Source organism: Pristiophorus japonicus, chromosome 11 (assembly GCF_044704955.1).
Source record: "Pristiophorus japonicus isolate sPriJap1 chromosome 11, sPriJap1.hap1, whole genome shotgun sequence".
Taxonomy (NCBI): domain Eukaryota; kingdom Metazoa; phylum Chordata; class Chondrichthyes; family Pristiophoridae; genus Pristiophorus; species Pristiophorus japonicus.
In genome coordinates this window covers 82625158-82644393 of record NC_091987.1, presented here as the reverse complement: position 1 = coordinate 82644393, position 19236 = coordinate 82625158, and the positions used below count along the sequence as shown (strand labels likewise).

Below are 19236 nucleotides of genomic sequence, written 5' to 3'. Positions count from 1 at the left end.
AGGAGCAACTGGTGGAGAACGGACTATCTTAGAAATCGCAATTCTCCACATTTTTTTTTCTGCAGTTCTAGTCAGTTAGAACAGTTCCACTTTGGAACTGAATTTTTTCTTCAAAAGGGGGTGTGAACGGCCACTGACGCCTGATTTAAAAGTTTCCACAGTGAAAACGTACTCCAAACTAACTTAGAATGCAGCAAGTGAAGATTTTTGTAGAACTGAAAAAACCTGTTCTACACATTAAAAAATCAGGCGCAGGTTACAAATTAGGCGTAGGGAACGAGGGGGGGAGGGGAGGGGGTGGAGGGAAGTCATTAAATTCTACAATAAATCCTTAGTTATACTTATACAAATATTATACAAATAAATCCAACCTGAATAAAAATTTATAAGCAAAGAAAAGATTAAATAAACCATCTTCCTAGCTGTGTGAAAGTTCTTCAGGCAGGCCTTTAGGAAGCGGTTTGCCGTCGGGACCGAAGGCTGAACGGGCCGGGCCCGAGATTTCGGGCAGGGCCCGTCCCCAGCACCAGAGGTAGGTGGCGTTGGGTCGGGTCGGGGAGAGAGGTTCGGTTCGGGTCGGCGGGGGGGAGAGGGAGGGGGAGGGGGAGGAGGGAGAGGGAGAGAGGGAGGGAGGGAGGTCGGTCGGACGGACGGACGGACGGATCCAGTCCGGGGGCGGGGGCGGGAGTAGAGTCGGGTGGGAGCGGCAGACGCAGACGAGTCGGGTCCGGTCGGGAGTGGGGGGGTGGGGAGCAGGAGCAGGAGCGGCAGCGACAGGCGTGTCGGGTCCGGTCCGGGGGGAAGCAGGAGCGGCAGCGACAATCGGGTCCGGTCCGGGGGGGGGGGGGGGGGGAGCAGGAGCGGCAGACGGGTCGGGTCGGGTCGGGTCCGGGGGGGGCGGGCAGGAAGCAGGAGCTGGCCGTGGGAGGAGCCTTATTCACGCAGCCCCAGTGAGGCCATTCGGTCAGGGCTAGGGGCTGCGTGCTTCGGGCCCCTCCCACATAGTTTCGGGCGCCTGGAGCTACTGCACTTGCGTGCCCACTGTAGCGCGCATGTGCAGAGGTCCCGGCACTGTTTTCAGCGCAGGGACCTGGCTCCGCCCCCTACAGCTCCTGCTGTGCCGTGCCGAGGGCCAGAGGACCTGCAGGGAGGTGGAGAATACGGAGGGTTTTTTTAGGCGCACTTTGTGGCGCGAAAAACGGGTGCCCAGCTCGGAGGGGCGCCCATTTTATATCGTGTGGAAACTTGGGCCCATAGTCTTGTATTGTTTTGCACAGAATTTTAACAGAAACTAATACAGTAGCAATTATTGCTAAATATTAAAAGTTGAATCGACTAAATTATTCAATTGGTCAGATAATTGCAGTACCTATACTATGAGGCTAAATTTTATATCCATGTATACATTTTAGTGCTAATTTCAGAAATTCCTGGGCAATGTGCTCTCTTTTTTTCATGCTCATTTTTAAATTTGCTGAATGGCTGTGCATACGCTGTATTTCTTCCAGCGGCAGGAGCTGGTCAGCTGTCCGCACGGGACCTCATGATTGGTGCGCGGCCAAACATTATTCTTGGGTAGTCAGATTATTTTGTTTCTGGAAGTCTGCTCACATTTCAGTTACAAATTGTTACCAATTTGTTCATTTAAAAGACAAATTGCATTTTTTTTCTTCTTCTCTCAGGGCCTCCAACAAGAAATTGTTAGTGTCCACCATCAACTCCAGGAGGAATCTTGCAAGCTGGTCCAGGAGCAGAAAAGTCATCAAACACAGTTAATGAAAGTCAAAGAGCAAATTAAAGTCAAAAAATCTCAATTTGAAAGGTACCATAGCATTTAAAATACAGTGCAATTGTGCATCTGTTGTTTAGTTTAGTTGAAAAAACTGTTACAATTTGGGCTGTCTCTCAACTTTCTCTCCTTTTCCATGTTCACAGCACAGTGCAGATTAAGTGAATGCCACAGAATTAACAATAACCCTTTTACACCAGCTTGCAACACAAACCATGTCCACATCGAAGAGTGGAAAATGCCATGCTGTCAGATCATGCAGTTCAAGCTAAAATTAGTAATTAAAATTATTCACAAGATTCATAATTACACCGAAGCATAAAGACTACAGAAATGCAATGCTTGACTTACAGAATACTTTATTCTGTCTCAAAAATATAAAATTATATCAAATTTTAGAGTCTTTTTCAGAATCATTTACTGAGACTTGGTAACAGTTATGCGGCTTCTTTGCGCCACAGAATTAATTGTCTCTCACTGCTCGGTCGATGAAACTAGAGGTTGCAACAAGTGAAACTGTAGGATACGGAAAACTAGCAGCAATTATATTACTTCCAGGCAGGTTATTGACACATCATATCAAAGAAAGTCCTATCACATTAATCATCTGAGCATGTTATTAATCAGAGTTATTTACAGATAGAAACATAGAAAATAGGTGCAGGAGTAGGCGATTCGGCCCCTCGAGCCTGCACCACCATTCAATAAGATCATGACTGATCATTCCTTCAGTAACCCTTTCCTGCTTTCTCTCCATACCCCTCAATCCCTTTAGCCGTAAGGAGCCATATCTAACTCCCTCTTGAATAACTCCCTCTGAATGAAGAAGTTTCTCCTCACCTCAGTCCTAAATGGCTTATCCTAAGATTGTGTCCCTTGGTTCTGGACTTCCCCAACATCGGGAGCATTCTTCCCGCATCTAACCTGTCCTGCCCCGTCAGAATCTTAAAAGTTTCTATGAGATCCCCTCTCATCCTTCTAAACTCCAGTGTATAAAGGCCCAGTTGATCCAGTCTCTCCTCATACGTCAGTCCAGCCATCCCGGGAATCAGTCTGGTGAACCTTCGCTGCACTCCCTCAATAGCAAGAGCGTCCTTCCTCAGATTAGGAGACCAAAACTGAACACAATATTCCAGGTGAGGCCTCACCAAGGCCCTGTACAATTGCAGTAAGACCTCCCTGCTCCTTTACTCAAATCCCCCAGCTATGAAGGCCAACATGCCATTTGCCTTCTTCACCACCTGCTGTACCTGCATGTCAACTTTCAGTGACACCCAGATCTCGTTGCACCTCCCCTTTTCCTAATCTGCCGCCATTCAGATAATATTCTGCCTTCATGTTATTGCCTCCAAAGTGGATAACCTCACATTTATCCACATTATACTGCATGTGCCATGCATTTGCCCACTCACCTAACCTGTCCAGGTCACCCAGCAGCATCTTAGCGTCCTCCTCACAGCTCACACCGACACCCAGTTTAGTGTCATCTGCAAACTTGGAGATATTACATTCAATTCCTTCATCCAAATCACTTATGTATATTGTAAAGAGCCGGGGTCCCAGCACTGAGCCCTGCGGCACTCCACTAGTCACTGCCTCCCATTCCGACAAGGACCCGTTTATCCCGACTCTCTGCTTCCTGTCTGCCAACCAATTCTCTATCCTCGCCAGTACATTACCCCCAATACAATGTGCTTTGATTTTGCACACCAATCCCTTATGTGGGACCTTGTGAAGGCCTTTTGAAAGTCCAAATACACCACATCCACTGGTTCTCCCTTGTCCACTCTACTAGTTACATCCTCAAAAAATTGCAGAAGATTTGTCAAGCATGATTTTCCCTTTCATAAATCCATGCTGACTTGGACCGATCCTGTCACTGCTTTCCAAATGCACTGCTATTTCATCCTTAATAATTGATTCCAACATTTTCCCCACTACTGATGTCAGGCTAACCGATCTATAATTACCCGTTTTCTCTCTCCCTCCTTTTTTTAAAAAGTGGTGTGAGATTAGCTACCCTCCAGTCCATAGGAACTGATCCCGAGTTGATAGACTGTTGGAAAATGATCACCAATGCATCCACTATTTCTAGGGCCACTTCCTTAAGTACCCTGGGATGCAGACAATCAGGTCCCGGGGATTTATCGGCCTTCAATCCCATCAATTTCCCCAACACAATTTCCTGCCTAATAAGGATATCCTTCAGTTCCTCCTTCTCTCTCGACCCTCGGTCCCCTAGTGCATCTGGAAGGTTATTTGTGTCTTCCTTCATGAAGACAGAACCAAATACAGTGTGATCCACAGACTTACAACATTTGATGGGTTGTGATTGCTTTTAACACCTGATTTACACATCAAATAGTTTGGTACTGATGTATTATATGTTAATCTAGATTTGCCTGGTATGCCCACTTTCCCCTGGCAGAGTTATACAATGGGGTCTACCTTGAAGTTCAATTGTGTATTTTTTTAATCTTGTTACTGGCTGCAGAAAGTGGGTGCAATGCATAACATGTCCAACTTGGGGATAACCAACAAACTTCAGAGGAAGTACTTATGTTCCTGCCCATATGGAATTGTTGACATTAGAGTGAACGGGGTTCATTGATTAAATGGCCTGTCTTTATTCATTACTTTATTATTTAATTAAGCGTGGATTTTCATTTACCATTGTGCACCTTACAAAGAGCAAATCCCTGCTCACTTTGTGAACTTACTGTCTTCCTTACCCTCCCCATCCTAGCTCCAAAATGTGATGTTCACATTTTGTCAAAAAGAGAGGGAATTTGAACTTTAATTCAGGGAGTTGTCACAGACTGATTTCAGAGTGAAATTTGTCCACCCCTTCAACTATTCATGACCCTTCCCTCCCTTCGCTACTCCCAAGTAAGAAGTACCCCCACCCCCTCCACAGATCTTCAATACATTCCATCCCAACTATTCACTACACCGACAACTGCTCACTTAAATCAATTCCCTTAATTTGTCTTACATCTCTCTCAATACTTACAAACCCAATAATCTTCCCCACAAACCATTTTATATCACTTGCTATAAGAACTGCTACAACAGATCTGCTTTCATGTAAAAACAAGCTAAATTCCCAACAGTGACTACACTTCAAAAGTAAATTAATTGGTTGTGAAGCACTTTGTGACATCCTAAGGTCATAAAAAGCACTATATAAATGCAATGTTTTTCTTTATATCTTCCGACTGCCCATAAGATACACCACAGTAGATCAACTTTGAAATACATTAGCCAATCTTCTATAGCGTTGCACATGGGGAGTCAAAACTAAGTCTGGTCTTTAAATGAAGCAAGGTTAGAGAGCAGGGATAATTGGACTATGTTGCACAGATATAATTCAATCCCCGTTTTAAAATCATACATTCTGTCCCTAATTTTATATAATATTTTGATTTTATATTGGGCCAGACTTTGCACTGCGCCGTTCGTTACACTTGCACTTGCCCATAAACTTTCCATTGGCAGTTTCTGTAAGCGAACCATTCAAAAAGCACAGTGCCCTCTACAGGGCATCTGGGACCTGTATGAACGGGGCAAGTAAATGTGTATCTCCTTAACCAATCCGATTGAAGAATCATTATTGAACAGCTCAGTCTCAACCAGTTCAAATAGTTAATTCAATGTTCAATCAGGTACAGAAAGTGAAATAAAGAGAGGGAAAGAGAGACATAAAAGAGACAAAAAGAAATTTGGGCATTGGTTTAATGTAAGAGCCATGATTGCAGATTAAAAATTATATAGATAATTGAAATTTCTAAACTTGAAAACCTAATTAGTTAAATAAAGTCATCGTCATCATCATAGGCAGACCCTCGGAGTCGAGGGTGACTTTCTTCCACTCTAAAAGTGCAGATACAGCAAGTAATTAGGAAGGCAATTGGAATGTTGGCCTTTATTGCAAGGGGAATGGAGTATAAAAGTAGGAAATTCTTGCTACAACTGTACAGGACGTTGGTGAGACCACATCTGGAGTACTGCGCACAGTTTTGGTCTCCTTATTTAAGGAAGGATATACTTGCATTGGAGGCAGTTCAGAGAAGGTTCACTAGGTTGATTCCTGAGCTGAAGGGGTTTTCTTATGAAGAAAGGTGGAGCAGGTTGGGCCAATACTCTTTTGAGTTCAGAAGAATCAGAGGTTATCTTATTGAAATGTATAAGATTCTGAGGGGGCTTGACAGGGTTGATGCAGAGAGGATGTTTCCTCTCGTGGGAGAATCTAGAAGTAGGGGGCATCGTTTCAAAATAAGGGGTCACCCATTTAAAATGGAAATGAGGAGGAATTTCTTCTCTGAGGGTCATGAATCTTTGAAATTCTCAACGCAAAGAGCTGTGGAGGCTGGGTCATTGAATATATCTAAGGTGGAAATGGACAGATTTTTGAACGATAAGGCAGTCGAGGATTACGGGGAGTGGACAGGGAAGTAGAGTTGAGGCCAAGATCAGAGTAGCCATGATCTTATTGAATAGCGGAGCAGGCTCGGGGGGGCCATATGGCCTACTCATATTTCCTTTTGTTCTTATGAGAGTGACTGCCCTTGACATCAAGGCAGTATTTGACCGAGTGTCACATCGAGGAGCCAGAGTAACATTGAAGTCAGTGAAAATCAGGGGGGAAACTCTCCACTGGTTGAAGTCATACCTTGCACAAAGGAACTTGGAAGCCAATCATCTGAGCCCAAGGACATCAGTAAAGGAGTTCCTCAGGGCGGTGTCCTAGGCCCAACCGCCATCAGCTGCTTCATCAATGACCTTCCCTCCATCATAGGGTCAGAAGTGGGAAGTTCGCTGATAATTGCACATTCAGTTCCATTTGCCACTCCTCAGATAATGCAGCAGCCCATACCCGCATGCAGTACAACCTGGACAACATTCAGATTTGGACTGATAGGTGGCAAGTAAAATTCATGAGACACTCAACAGCACTACCATTGCTGAATCCCCCACCATCAACATCCTGCCGGTCAACATTGACCAGAAACTTAACTGGCTACAAGAGTAGGTCAGAGGCTGGGTATCCTGTGGCGAGTGACTCACCTCCTGACTCCCCAAAGCCTTTCCACCATCTACAAGGCACAAATCAGGAGTGTGATGGAATACTCTCCACTTGCCTGGATGAGTGCAGCTCCAATAACACTGAAGAAGCTCGACACCATCCAGGACAAAGCAGCCCATTTGATCGGCACCCCATCCACCACCTTAAACGTTCATTCCCTCCACTGCACCTGGCTGCAGTGTGCAGCATCTACAAGATGCACTGCAACAACTCGCCAAGGCTTCTTCGACAGCACCTCCCAAACCCATGACCTCTACCACGTAGAAGGACATGGGCAGCCTGCACAGGTGAACCTCCAAGTATCATCTTCAAGTTCCTTCATCGTCGCTGGGTCAAAATCCTTGTGCTCCCTACCTAACAGCACTGTGGGAGTACCTTCAGCTCGTGGACTACAGCGGTTCAAGAAGGCGGCTCACCATCACCTTCTCAAGTGCAATTAGGGATGGGCAATAAATGCTAGCATTGCCAGCGACGCCAACATCCCATGAACGAATAATTTAAAAAATATAGCTGCATAGATATTTTGTTTAGTAAAGTAGTGTAGGGAGGATGGTAAAGCGATATTGTGTTCAATTGTTAATCAAGTTGAGTAGAAATGCAGGGCAGCCTGTATATTGGAATAAAAATCAGAATGAGGAGGAGGGGGGGTTGGGGTGTTTGACAATTCTGCCACGGAAACTATTTGGGAATGAGTTATGTTTAAGCCTTGTGCTTTTAAAATTAAGTGATTTCACACATATTTAAAACCCTCTTTGCAGTGGCTGAGACAAAGAAGTGATTGATAATAAGCCAACTATCCTTACTGTTTTCCACAATAACCAAGGGAAATAACTAATTCATTATCGTGATTCAGAGAAGTGGGAGATTGCCTGTCTTGAACTTACTCTTAGAAAATAGTTTGGTTGACAAGCCTATTGATGAATCCCTGAACAGAAAAGAGGTTTGAGAGAGGAATAGCTGTCCAGCTTCCTCGGAACACGGAGAAAAAGCATATGGGATACATTTAAAGGGAGTTCAGTCAGATCTTGGAGGAGAGTCTAGCCTAGTGAGAACACAATCCAACAATTCATGGTTCCCAGCCAAATACTCTGTTTTGGACAGTAATTATTAGAATGTTTACAGTTTCTAACTATTAACATAATCATGATAACAGTTGTGCCTGAAGCTGTTTCAACTGACAAAATAATACAGGTGAGAGAGGTTGTTTCAAAATTCAGTTTTTTTTTTCAGATGAACTTAAATTATTATGATGAAAATCACTCCATCTTTTTCAGCTTAACGCACCTTCTGGAATTTATAGAACACAAAACAAAAGCTGTAACAGGTGTATAATCAGTAGTCTGTCTTTTTCTCTCACATACCCTCTCTGTTTAAAAACACACAGCCCCTTTGTTTAAAAAAAAATACTTGCATTAACTTTAGTGGAATAAAGTTTTTGAAATTTGACTCTGCATGTTTTTAATAACTGAGCATAAATTGCTAAAAAGCTAAAGAAAAATACCAGTGGTTCAATGGCAGAATGGTGCAACCTGGGAATTTGAGTACATGGCACAGTGGGATTAGTTTTGATTGGCCTAGCAAAGTTAGCTAGACAGGTAGAATAGCCTCCTTCGGTGATTTTAAACTCCGATGATTCTAAGTGTTAAATGTTGCAGTTCAATTTTTAGTTGAAGGCAAAATTCAAGATGATGACTTAAACCAATATTACAACAATTTTGGAGCAATTGATTTGGGATTGGTAGCTTTAAAACAATTGAACAATGTGATTGTGATTTGATTTTCTGTTGCTTTCTCACTAATCACTGGTGCTTACTGACTGAATTGAATTACTTTTGATTCATTCACATTTAATGAGTCGGATATGTGATTGGTTATCTGTATGATGTAAGTATGACACTTTGAAGTGTGCTGTCTTTGAAAGCCATGATATGCCAGATGTAACCTAGGTGCAAGACTGTTAAATATATGAAGATAGATATATAGAAACTTTGCAATTCTCATGGGGTCTTCATGGGGACTCAACTACTTTCTTTTTCTTATTTTAAGATATGTAAAATCAATTAATGACAAGAATGAGGAAATTGTGAAGCTAAAAAAGGAATTGCAAAATGAACAGTAAGTACTGTAGTTTATAACATTTTAAGTATTTAATTTTTGAACATTGCTGACAGTGAAAGTAAATGGTTAAGAAGTAAATCAAATCTATTTCCCCCAAAATATCTACATTCATTATAAAAAGAATGAAGGCTGCATTTTTCAGAGAAATGAAACACAAATTTAAGATTCCTATCTTCATTAGTGTTGCCCATAGCTGAGAAGGGCAGTACTTCTTATTGCTCACCCAGCAGTAAAATTACAGTGAATCCAAAGCATTTAGATTAACTGGGTCAGAAGGAAAGGCAGGTTGCCTGTTTTGGCGTGGCTGATTGTGTCTTTTGTTATTCTCCATTCCTTACATCGAGGCCCCAATTTTGCCCAGCACTTGGCACTGTTTTTTCGGTGCCCAGCGATTTTTCTGACGCTGATGCTTAATTTAAAGATTCGACAATGTTGGGGCACCACCGTCGACTACCAGCGCCAGAATGTTTGGCACCATACATTCTGGTGCTGGTGTATGCTAAAAAGTAGCATTCGGGCCATAAGGCCAACTTTCCTCATGACCGATATTTTTTAAATCAGCACACAGACACTACAAACATCATAGGAAAAAGCCTTACCTACAATTAAAGAAATCAGCGCTGGCCCGCTCCTATCCCCGGCCGAAGTGACTCCCTGGCTATTTTACATAAACTTTTTGAAACTTTAAAAATAAAACATCAACTTTATGGAACTTTAAAATATAACAGATAAAAGAAAACTTTCCATTAATGCTACTCCTTCGATGATAGAACTGTAAGTATTCAAATAAAACATAAATCTTCACCACCTTCTCCATCGATGTCCCAAGTGGCCCAAAATTTTCAAAGATGTTCTTGAAGTCCAGGGAAGCCTTCTAAATCCACACGGCAGGCAAAATCACCAGATGAATAGGAGTCTTCAATCAAGGGACTTCTCCCAATCCTCCACGCAGCCCGCTGCTATCCACACAAGACAGTGCAAGGCACATAGAAACATGTGAGCCTGCACCACCATTCAATAAGATCATGGCTGATCATTCCCTCAGTACCCCTTTCCTGCTTTCTCTCCATACGCCTCGATCCCTTTAGCCGTAAGGGCCATATCTAACTCCCTCTTGAATATATCCAATGAACTGGCAACAACTCTCTGCAGCAGGAAATTCCACAAGTTAACAACTCTCTGAGTGAAGAAGTTTCTCCTCATCTCAGTCCTAAATGGCCTACCCCTTATCCTAAGACTATGTCCCCTGGTTCTGGACTTCTCCAACATCAGGAACAATCTACCCGCATCTAACCTGTCCCGTCCTGTCAGAATCTTGTATATTTCTATGAGATCCCCCCTCATCCTTCTAAACTCCATTGTATAAAGGCCCAGTTGATCCAGTCTCTCCTCATATGTAAGTCCGGCCATCCCGGGAATCAGTCTGGTGAACCTTCGCTGCACTCCCTCAATAGCAAGAACGTCCTTCCTCAGATTAGGAGACCAAAACTGAACACAATATTCCAGGTGAGGCCTCACCAAGGCCCTGTACAACTGCAGTAAGACCGCCCTACTCCTATACTCAAATCCCCTAGCTATGAAGGCCAACATACCATTTGCCGCCTTCATCGCCTGCTGTACCTGTATGCCAACTTTCAGTGACTGATGAACCATGACACCCAGGTCTCTCTGCACCTCCCCTTTTCCTAATCTGCCACCATTCAGATAATATTCTGTTTTCGCGTTTTTGCCCCCAAAGTGGATAACCTCACATTTATCCACATTACACTGCATCTGCCATGCATTTTCCTACTCGCCTAACCTGTCCAAGTCACCCTGCAGCCTCTTAGCGTTCCCCTCACAGCTCACAGCGCCACCCAGTTTAGTGTCATCTGCAAACTTGGAGATATTACACTCACATCAATGATTTGGATGAAGGAATTATCAGTGGAAACCATCAGTGATTTTTAATGAAGGCTGGATATTAAATTTTATTTATTAAATAATCCCCCTAAAATTGTTAATGTTTTAATAGTGTTGGAATGCTTAGGTGGACAATAATAAGCAATAATATATTTGAAGAGATATTAAATTAGCGTAAAAATGTCTTTCTGCAATGGAATAGGGTCTAATCAACCTCATAAGTATGTTTTGTACCTTGTTTTGAAGCCTACCTCCACTCTTGCCTTAGCCCATCAGCTGAAACCCTAATGAGTACTTTGTTCAAGTCCAGACTCAACTATTGCAATGTTCTTCGAGACGGGCTTGCATCCTCCACTTTCCTTAAAGTTTAGCTCATCCAAAACTCAGCTGCATATAGTCCCGCTGACCCATCATCCCTGTACTCTCTGCCCTACATTGGCTTCTGGTCCAAAGATGCCTCCAATTTATAATTCTCAGCCCTATTTTTAAATTCCATCATGACCTCAGCCGCCCGAACACTCTAACCTCCTCCAGCCCTAAAATTCCCGCCAGAAAAATTGCAAAGTGCTGCAGTACAGCAGGACCTGGGGGTACTTGTTCAAGAGACACAAAAGGATAGTATGCAGGTACAGCAAGTCATCAGGAAGGCCAATGGAATATTGACCTTTATTGCAAAGGGGATGGAGTATAAAAGCAGGGAAGTCTTGCTACAGCTTTATAAGGTATTGGTGAAGCCACACCTGGAATAGTGTGTGCAGTTTTGGTTTCCATATTTAAGAAAAGATATACTTGCTTTGGAGGCAGTTCAGAGAAACATAGACATAGAGACATAGAAAATAGGTGCAGGAGTAGGCCATGCGGCCCTTCGAGCCTGCACCGCCATTCAATGAGTTCATGGCTGAACATGCAACTTCAGTATCCCATTCCTGCTTTCTCGCCATACCCCTTGATCCCCCTAGTAGTAAGGACTACATCTAACTCCTTTTTGAATATATTTAGTGAATTGGCCTCAACAACTTTCTGTGGTAGAGAATTCCACAGGTTCACCACTCTCTGGGTGAAGAGGTTTCTCCTCATCTCGGTCCTAAATGGCTTACCCCTTATCCTTAGACTGTGACCCCTGGTTCTGGACTTCCCCAACATTGGGAACATTCTTCCTGCATCTAACCTGTCTAAACCCGTCAGAATTTTAAACGTTTCTATGAGATCCCCTCTCATTCTTCTGAACTCCAGTGAATACAAGCCCAGTTGATCCAGTCTTTCTTGATATGTCAGTCCCGCCATCCCGGGAATCAGTCTGGTGAACCTTCGCTGCACTCCCTCAATAGCAAGAATGTCCTTCCTCAAGTTAGGAGACCAAAACTGTACACAATACTCCAGGTGTGGCCTCACCAAGGCCCTGTACAACTGTAGTAACGCTTCCCTGCCCCTGTACTCAAATCCCCTCGCAATGAAGGCCAACATGCCATTTGCTTTCTTAACCGCCTGCTGTACCTGCATGCCAACCTTCAATGACTGATGTACCATGACACCCAGGTCTCGTTGCACCTCCTCTTTTCCTAATCTGTCACCATTCAGATAATAGTCTGTCTCTCTGTTTTTACCACCAAAGTGGATAACCTCACATTTATCCACATTATAATTCATCTGCCATGCATTTGCCCACTCACCTAACCTATCCAAGTCACTCTGCAGCCTCATAGCATCCTCCTCGCAGCTCACACTGCCACCCAACTTAGTGTCATCCACAAATTTGGAGATATTAATTTAATCCCCTCGTCTAAACCAGAAGGTTCACTAGGTTGATTCCGGGGATGAGGGGGTTGACTTATAAGGAAAGGTTGAGTAGGATGGGCCTCTACTCATTGGAATTCAGAAGAATGAGAGGTGATCTTATCGAAACGTATAAGATTATGAGGGGGTTTGACAAGATGGATGCAGAGAGGATGTTTCCACTGATCGGGAAGTCTAGAACTAGGGGGCATAATCTTAGAATAAGGGGCCGCCCATTTAAAACTGAGATGAGGAGGAATTTCTTCTCTGAGGGTTGTATATCTGTAGAATTCGCTGCCTCAGAGCACTATGGAAGTTGGGACACTGAATAAATTTAAGGCAGAAATAGACAGTTTCTTAACCGATAAGAGGTTATGGGGAGTGGGCAGGGAAGTGGACCTGAGTCCATGATCGGATCAGCCATCATCGTATTAAATGGCGGAGCAGGCTCGAGGGGCCTTTGATCTACTCCTGCTCCTATTTCTTATGTTCTAACTTTACATTCTTTTCTCCCTTGACCTACCATTGGCAGCCGTGCCTTCAGCCTTCAAGCCCCACATTCAGGAATTTACTCACTGAACCTCTCAGTCTCCCTCTCCTTCTTTTAGACCCTCGCAAACCCATCTCTTTGACCATGATTTTCGTCACCCCTCTTAATAGCTCCTTTCTCGGCTGAATGTCCGTTAAGGTCTGAGTACACTTGTGTGAAGCACCTTGAGACATTTTTAAATGTTAAAGGTGTAATTTAAAAGATGGTTGCTGCATTTAAAGTTCCTTAACAATAGAGGGTGCCTAACAACAACTTAATTCTCAATCAGGTATTCTTAATGATCTCAACATGTCAACGGATTCAACATGTCAAATGGCCTCATTCTCTGTGATCTATACGTTTAAATAAAACAGGGGCATGTTCCTGTACTACTGTACTAAGGTGTTCATGGATCTAGACAGGGTCAGGGTCCTGCATTGCATGTATCAGTGACCCAGAACAAGTCAGGATCCATGAACACATGTACTGGAACCTGCCACTGTATCATTTAAACTTCTAGGTTACAAGGAATGAGACCATTTGACATGTTCAATCCACTCCTTTCTCCAAAAATATTTAGTAGTGCTGCATTAAAAAATGAAGTGCAGGAGTCAGGTTAAAAGTCCAAAATAAATATGTTTATTAAACATTTGTATAAACCAGTTGTACTTAGCTTAACATGACTTATCTTTAAACTTTCATAACTTTAAAAACTTTGAATGAATTATGTGGCAAACGTTCAAAAGAACAATCAACCAAACAAACCAACAAACAAACAAACCATTTATCCTCCTCCTTCGCACTGTGCACCATTCCTGCCCCAGTAGATGCCGCTACCCCTGCACATGCCAGTTGTTGCAGACTTCTGCTTCCTTGCCCCCCCTTAACCCGAGGTTTATTATGCATTTTTTCCGACGCGTCATTTCTTGCTGTTGGGTTACGACAGGGACAAAGCAAAAATGTGTCATTGTGGAAGGCCTGGGTTCCTCTTCGTAATCATCGTCAGCCTCTGGATCAACCCCCGATTTTGGTGTGGTATAGAAAACGTTCCTCGCATCAATGACTGCCTGGGTGAGACCCCCTATTGCTGCTACTACCTCTCTCATCTGTCCCGAAAGTCTTTCCACCTGTAATGACAGTCCCGTAATTTCTCCCCTGACCTCACTCATTCTTCCAGCCAGTGTTGCTACTTTATCTTAGTCCCCCTAACTCTACCCTCACCCCATCGAAGGCTTCCAGGAGCAATCGTGATTGTTGGATGTTCTCCCTGCTCATCCCCACAAGATGTCCTATGTTCTCTGAATCCTGCGTTTCTGCATCAGCTTTCCCTTCCACCCTCCTTTGACGTCTTGCAGGTGCGGCTTGCTGCGACACACTGGGACCCGCAGCCTCAGACGGCACACCTAGAAATGTCCATTGGTTGTTTCACTCAGGAAAGAGCTTGGAATCCTAGAGGGGTTCAGCATTTCCAAATCCAAGGCAACCATCTCGTCGTCAACGTCTTCTTGCTGCCCGTCATTCTCCTGATTTGGAATATCTAGAGTGGCGGTTACCTGAACATGCTCTTCTTCAACTTCAGGTGCACCTTCTGTCTCCTCCTGATGCGCAACATCTGCAAAACAAAAGATAGATGATTGGTTAGCAGCATTGAGGAAGAAGAAGCATAGGCAGCACACGCAATACGTAACATTTAGCCAACCCAGACTGTGCCATTTGCAGGGCTGACCCTCTATTGGAAAACAGGGACCAGCTTCTGCGTTGATGGTTGGAGCTGAAGGTGGATTCACTCTGGAGCATCCACGATGCTGAGAATGACGTGAGTATCACGTGTAGCGAGTTGGTCTTACCGCAGGAGAAGGGTCCACAGCCAGCGAGGGAATGGAAGACCAGCAGGAAGAGTAGTGCAAGGAAGGTAGTGCAGGGGTCCCCTGTGGTCATCCCACTGCAAAACAGATACACTGCTTTGAGTGCTGTTGAGGGGGATGACTCATCAGGAGCGGGCAGCAGCAGCCAAGTTCATGGCACCGTGGCTGGCTCTGTTGCACAGGAGGGCAGGAAAAAGAGTGGGCGAGCGATAGTGATAGGGGATTCAATTGTAAGGGGAATAGATAGGCGTTTCTGCGGCCGCAACCGAGACTCCAGGATGGTATGTTGCCTCCCTGGTGCAAGGGTCAAGGATGTCTCGGAGCGGGTGCAGGACATTCTAAAAAGGGAGGGAGAACAGCCAGTTGTCGTGGTGCACATTGGTACCAATGACATAGGTAAAAAAAGGGATGAGTTCCTACGAAATGAATTTAAGGAGCTAGGAGCTAAATTAAAAAGTAGGACCTCAAAAGTAGTAATCTCGGGATTGCTACCAGTGCCACGTGCTAGTCAGAGTAGGAATCGCAGGATAGCTCAGATGAATACGTGGCTTGAGCAATGGTGCAGCAGGGAGGGATTCAAATTCCTGGGGCATTGGAACCGGTTCTGGGGGAGGTGGGACCAGTACAATCCGGACGGTCTGCACCTGGGCAGAATCGGAACCAATGTCCTCGGGGGAGTGTTTGCTAGTGCTGTTGGGGAGGAGTTAAACTAATATGGCAGGGGGATGGGAACCAATGCAGGGAGATAGAGGGAAACAAAAAGGAGGCAAAAACAAAAGACAGAAAAGAGATGAGGAAAAGTGGAGGGCAGAGAAACCCAAGGCAAAGAACAAAAAGGGCCATTGTACAGCAAAATTCTAAAAGGACAGAGGGTGTTAAAAAAACAAGCCTAAACGCTTTGTGTCTTAATGCAAGGAGTATCCGCAATAAGGTGGATGAATTAACTGTGCAAATAGATGTTAACAAATATGATGTGATTGGGATTACGGAGACGTGGCTCCAGGATGATCAGGGCTGGGAACTCAACATCCAGGGGTATTCAACATTCAGGAAGGATAGAATAAAAGGAAAAGGAGGTGGGGTAGCATTGCTGGTTAAGGAGGAGATTAAGGCAATAGTTAGGAAGGACATTAGCTTGGATGATGTGGAATCTATATGGGTAGAGCTGCAGAACACCAAAGGGCAAAAAACGTTAGTGGGAGTTGTGTACAGACCTCCAAACAGTAGTAGTGATGTTGGGGAGGGCATCAAACATGAAATTAGGGGTGCGTGCAATAAAGGTGCAGCAGTTATAATGGTGACTTTAATATGCACATAGATTGGGCTAACCAAACTGGAAGCAATACGGTGGAGGAGGATTTTCTGGAGTGCATAAGGGATGGTTTTTTAGACCAATATGTCGAGGAACCAACTAGGGGGGAGGCCATCTTAGACTGGGTGTTATGTAATGAGAGAGGATTAATTAACAATCTCGTTGTGCGAGGCCCCTTGGGGAAGAGTGACCATAATATGGTGGAATTCCGCATTGGGATGGAGAATGAAACAGTTAATTCAGAGACCATGGTCCAGAACTTAAAGAAGGCTAACTTTGAAGGTATGAGGCGTGAATTGGCTGGGATGGATTGGCGAATGATACTTAAGGGGTTGACTGTGGATGGGCAATGGCAGACATTTAGAGACCGCATGGATGAACTACAACAATTGTACATTCCTGTCTGGCATAAAAATAAAAAAGGGAAGGTGGCTCAACCGTGGCTATCAAGGGAAATCAGGGATAGTATTAAAGCCAAGGAAGTGGCATACAAATTGGCCAGAAATAGCAGCGAACCTGGGGACTGGGAGAAATTTAGAACTCAGCAGAGGAGGACAAAGGGTTTGATTAGGGCAGGGAAAATGGAGTATGAGAAGAAGCTTGCAGGGAACATTAAGACGGATTGCAAAAGTTTCTATAGATATGTAAAGAGAAAAAGGTTAGTAAAGACAAACGTAGGTCCCCTGCAGTCAGAATCAGGGGAAGTCATAACGGGGAACAAAGAAATGGCGGACCAATTGAACAAGTACTTTGGTTCGGTATTCACGAAGGAGGACACGAACAACCTTCCGGTTATAAAAGGGGTCGGGGGGTCTAGTAAGGAGGAGGAACTGAGGGAAATCCTTATTAGCCGGGAAATTGTGTTGGGGAAATTGATGGGATTGGAGGCCGATAAATCCCCAGGGCCTGATGGACTGCATCCCAGAGTACTTAAGGAGGTGGCCTTGGAAATAGTGGATGCGTTGACAGTCATTTTCCAACATTCCATTGACTCTGGATCAGTTCCTATGGAGTGGAGGGTAGCCAATGTAACCCCACTTTTTAAAAAAGGAGGGAGAGAGAAAACAGGGAATTATAGACCGGTCAGCCTGACATCGGTAGTGGGTAAAATGATGGAATCAATTATTAAGGATGTCATAGCAGTGCATTTGGAAAGAGGTGACATGATAGGTCCAAGTCAGCATGGATTTGTGAAAGGGAAATCATGCTTGACAAATCTTCTGGAATTTTTTGAGGATGTTTCCAGTAGAGTGGATAAGGGAGAACCAGTTGATGTGGTATATTTGGACTTTCAGAAGACGTTCGACAAGGTCCCACACAAGAGATTGATGTGCAAAGTTAGAGCACATGGATTGGGGGTAGTGTACTGACATGGATTGAGAACTGGTTGTCAGACAGGAAGCAAAGAGTAGGAGTAAATGGGTACTTTTCAGAATGGCAGGCAGTGACTAGTGGGGTGCCGCAAGGTTCTGTGCTGGGGCCCCAGCTGTTTACACTGTACATTAATGATTTAGATGAGGGGATTAAATGTAGTATCTCCAAATTTGCGGATGACACTAAGTTGGGTGGCAGTGTGAACTGCGAGGAGGATGCTGTGAGGCTGCAGAGCGACTTGAATAGGTTAGGTGAGTGGGCAAATGCATGGCAGATGAAGTATAATGTGGATAAATGTGAGGTTATCCACTTTGGTGGTAAAAACAGAGAGACAGACTATTATCTGAATGGTGACAGATTAGGAAAAGGGGAGGTGCAAAGAGACCTGGGTGTCATGGTACATCAGTCATTGAAGGTTGGCATGCAGGTGCAGCAGGCGGTTAAGAAAGCAAATGGCATGTTGGCCTTCATAGCAAGGGGATTTGAGTACAGGGGCAGGGAGGTGTTGCTACAGTTGTACAGGGCATTGGTGAGGCCACACCTGGAGTATTGTGTACAGTTTTGGTCTCCTAACCTGAGGAAGGACATTCTTGCTATTGAGGGAGTGCAGCGAAGGTTCACCAGACTGATTCCCGGGATGGCGGGACTGACCTATCAAGAAAGACTGGATCAACTGGGCTTGTATTCACTGGAGTTCAGAAGAATGAGAGGGGACCTCATAGAAACGTTTAAAATTCTGACGGGGTTAGACAGGTTAGATGCAGGAAGAATGTTCCCAATGTTGGGGAAGTCCAGAACCAGAGGTCACAGTCTAAGGATAAGGGGTAAGCCATTTAGGACCGAGATGCGGAGGAACTTCTTCACCCAGAGAGTGGTGAACCTGTGGAATTCTCTACCACAGAAAGTTGTTGAGGCCAATTCACTAAATATATTCAAAAAGGAGTTAGATGAGGTCCTTACTACTCGGGGGATCAAGGGATATGGCGAGAAAGCAGGAATGGGGTACGGAAGTTGAATGTTCAGCCATGAACTCATTGAATGGCGGTGCAGGCTAGAAGGGCCGAATGGCCTACTCCTGCACCTATTTTTTATGTTTCTATGTCTATCTTCTCCTGCAACATTTAATCATATACACGATCCTCTGCTCCACGGCTGTTAGTTGCAGCATACTTGGCGAACCTCCTCCAGTTTGTGACCGTTCTCGGTTGATCTGTGACACCATCTTCTGCAAAGATACAAATTGAATTTTTTAAGAGAGGGCCGTTCTGACACACTTACAGATGTTTTTGCAGTGCATAAATATAAATATAATTAAAAATATAAATCAATTTAAATATAAATTATTACTTGCAGTCACTGCTTGTCCGAGGTCCTGCCACCTTTTCAGCTGCGCACTGGTTCTCGGGGTGATGGACATTGTATTAAACTCGACTGTGACCTGGTCCCAAACTTTTGTGAGTAAAGAGGGTTTAAGTTTCTTTTTTACCG

At 44.2% G+C, this 19236-nt stretch overlaps 1 protein-coding gene across 3 annotated transcripts in view; it reads left to right on the top strand.

Moving 5' to 3' along the window:
- The window catches only part of LOC139276118 (E3 ubiquitin-protein ligase DZIP3-like), a 182319-nt gene that overhangs the window by 112924 nt on the left and 50159 nt on the right, over nucleotides 1–19236 (top strand). For all 3 annotated transcript variants that reach the window (XM_070893630.1, XM_070893628.1, XM_070893629.1), the window contains exons 16-17: nucleotides 1683–1822; nucleotides 8922–8990. In XM_070893630.1, the coding sequence (XP_070749731.1) occupies nucleotides 1683–1822; nucleotides 8922–8990 (209 nt within the window). The remainder of the gene's footprint in view (nucleotides 1–1682; nucleotides 1823–8921; nucleotides 8991–19236) is intronic.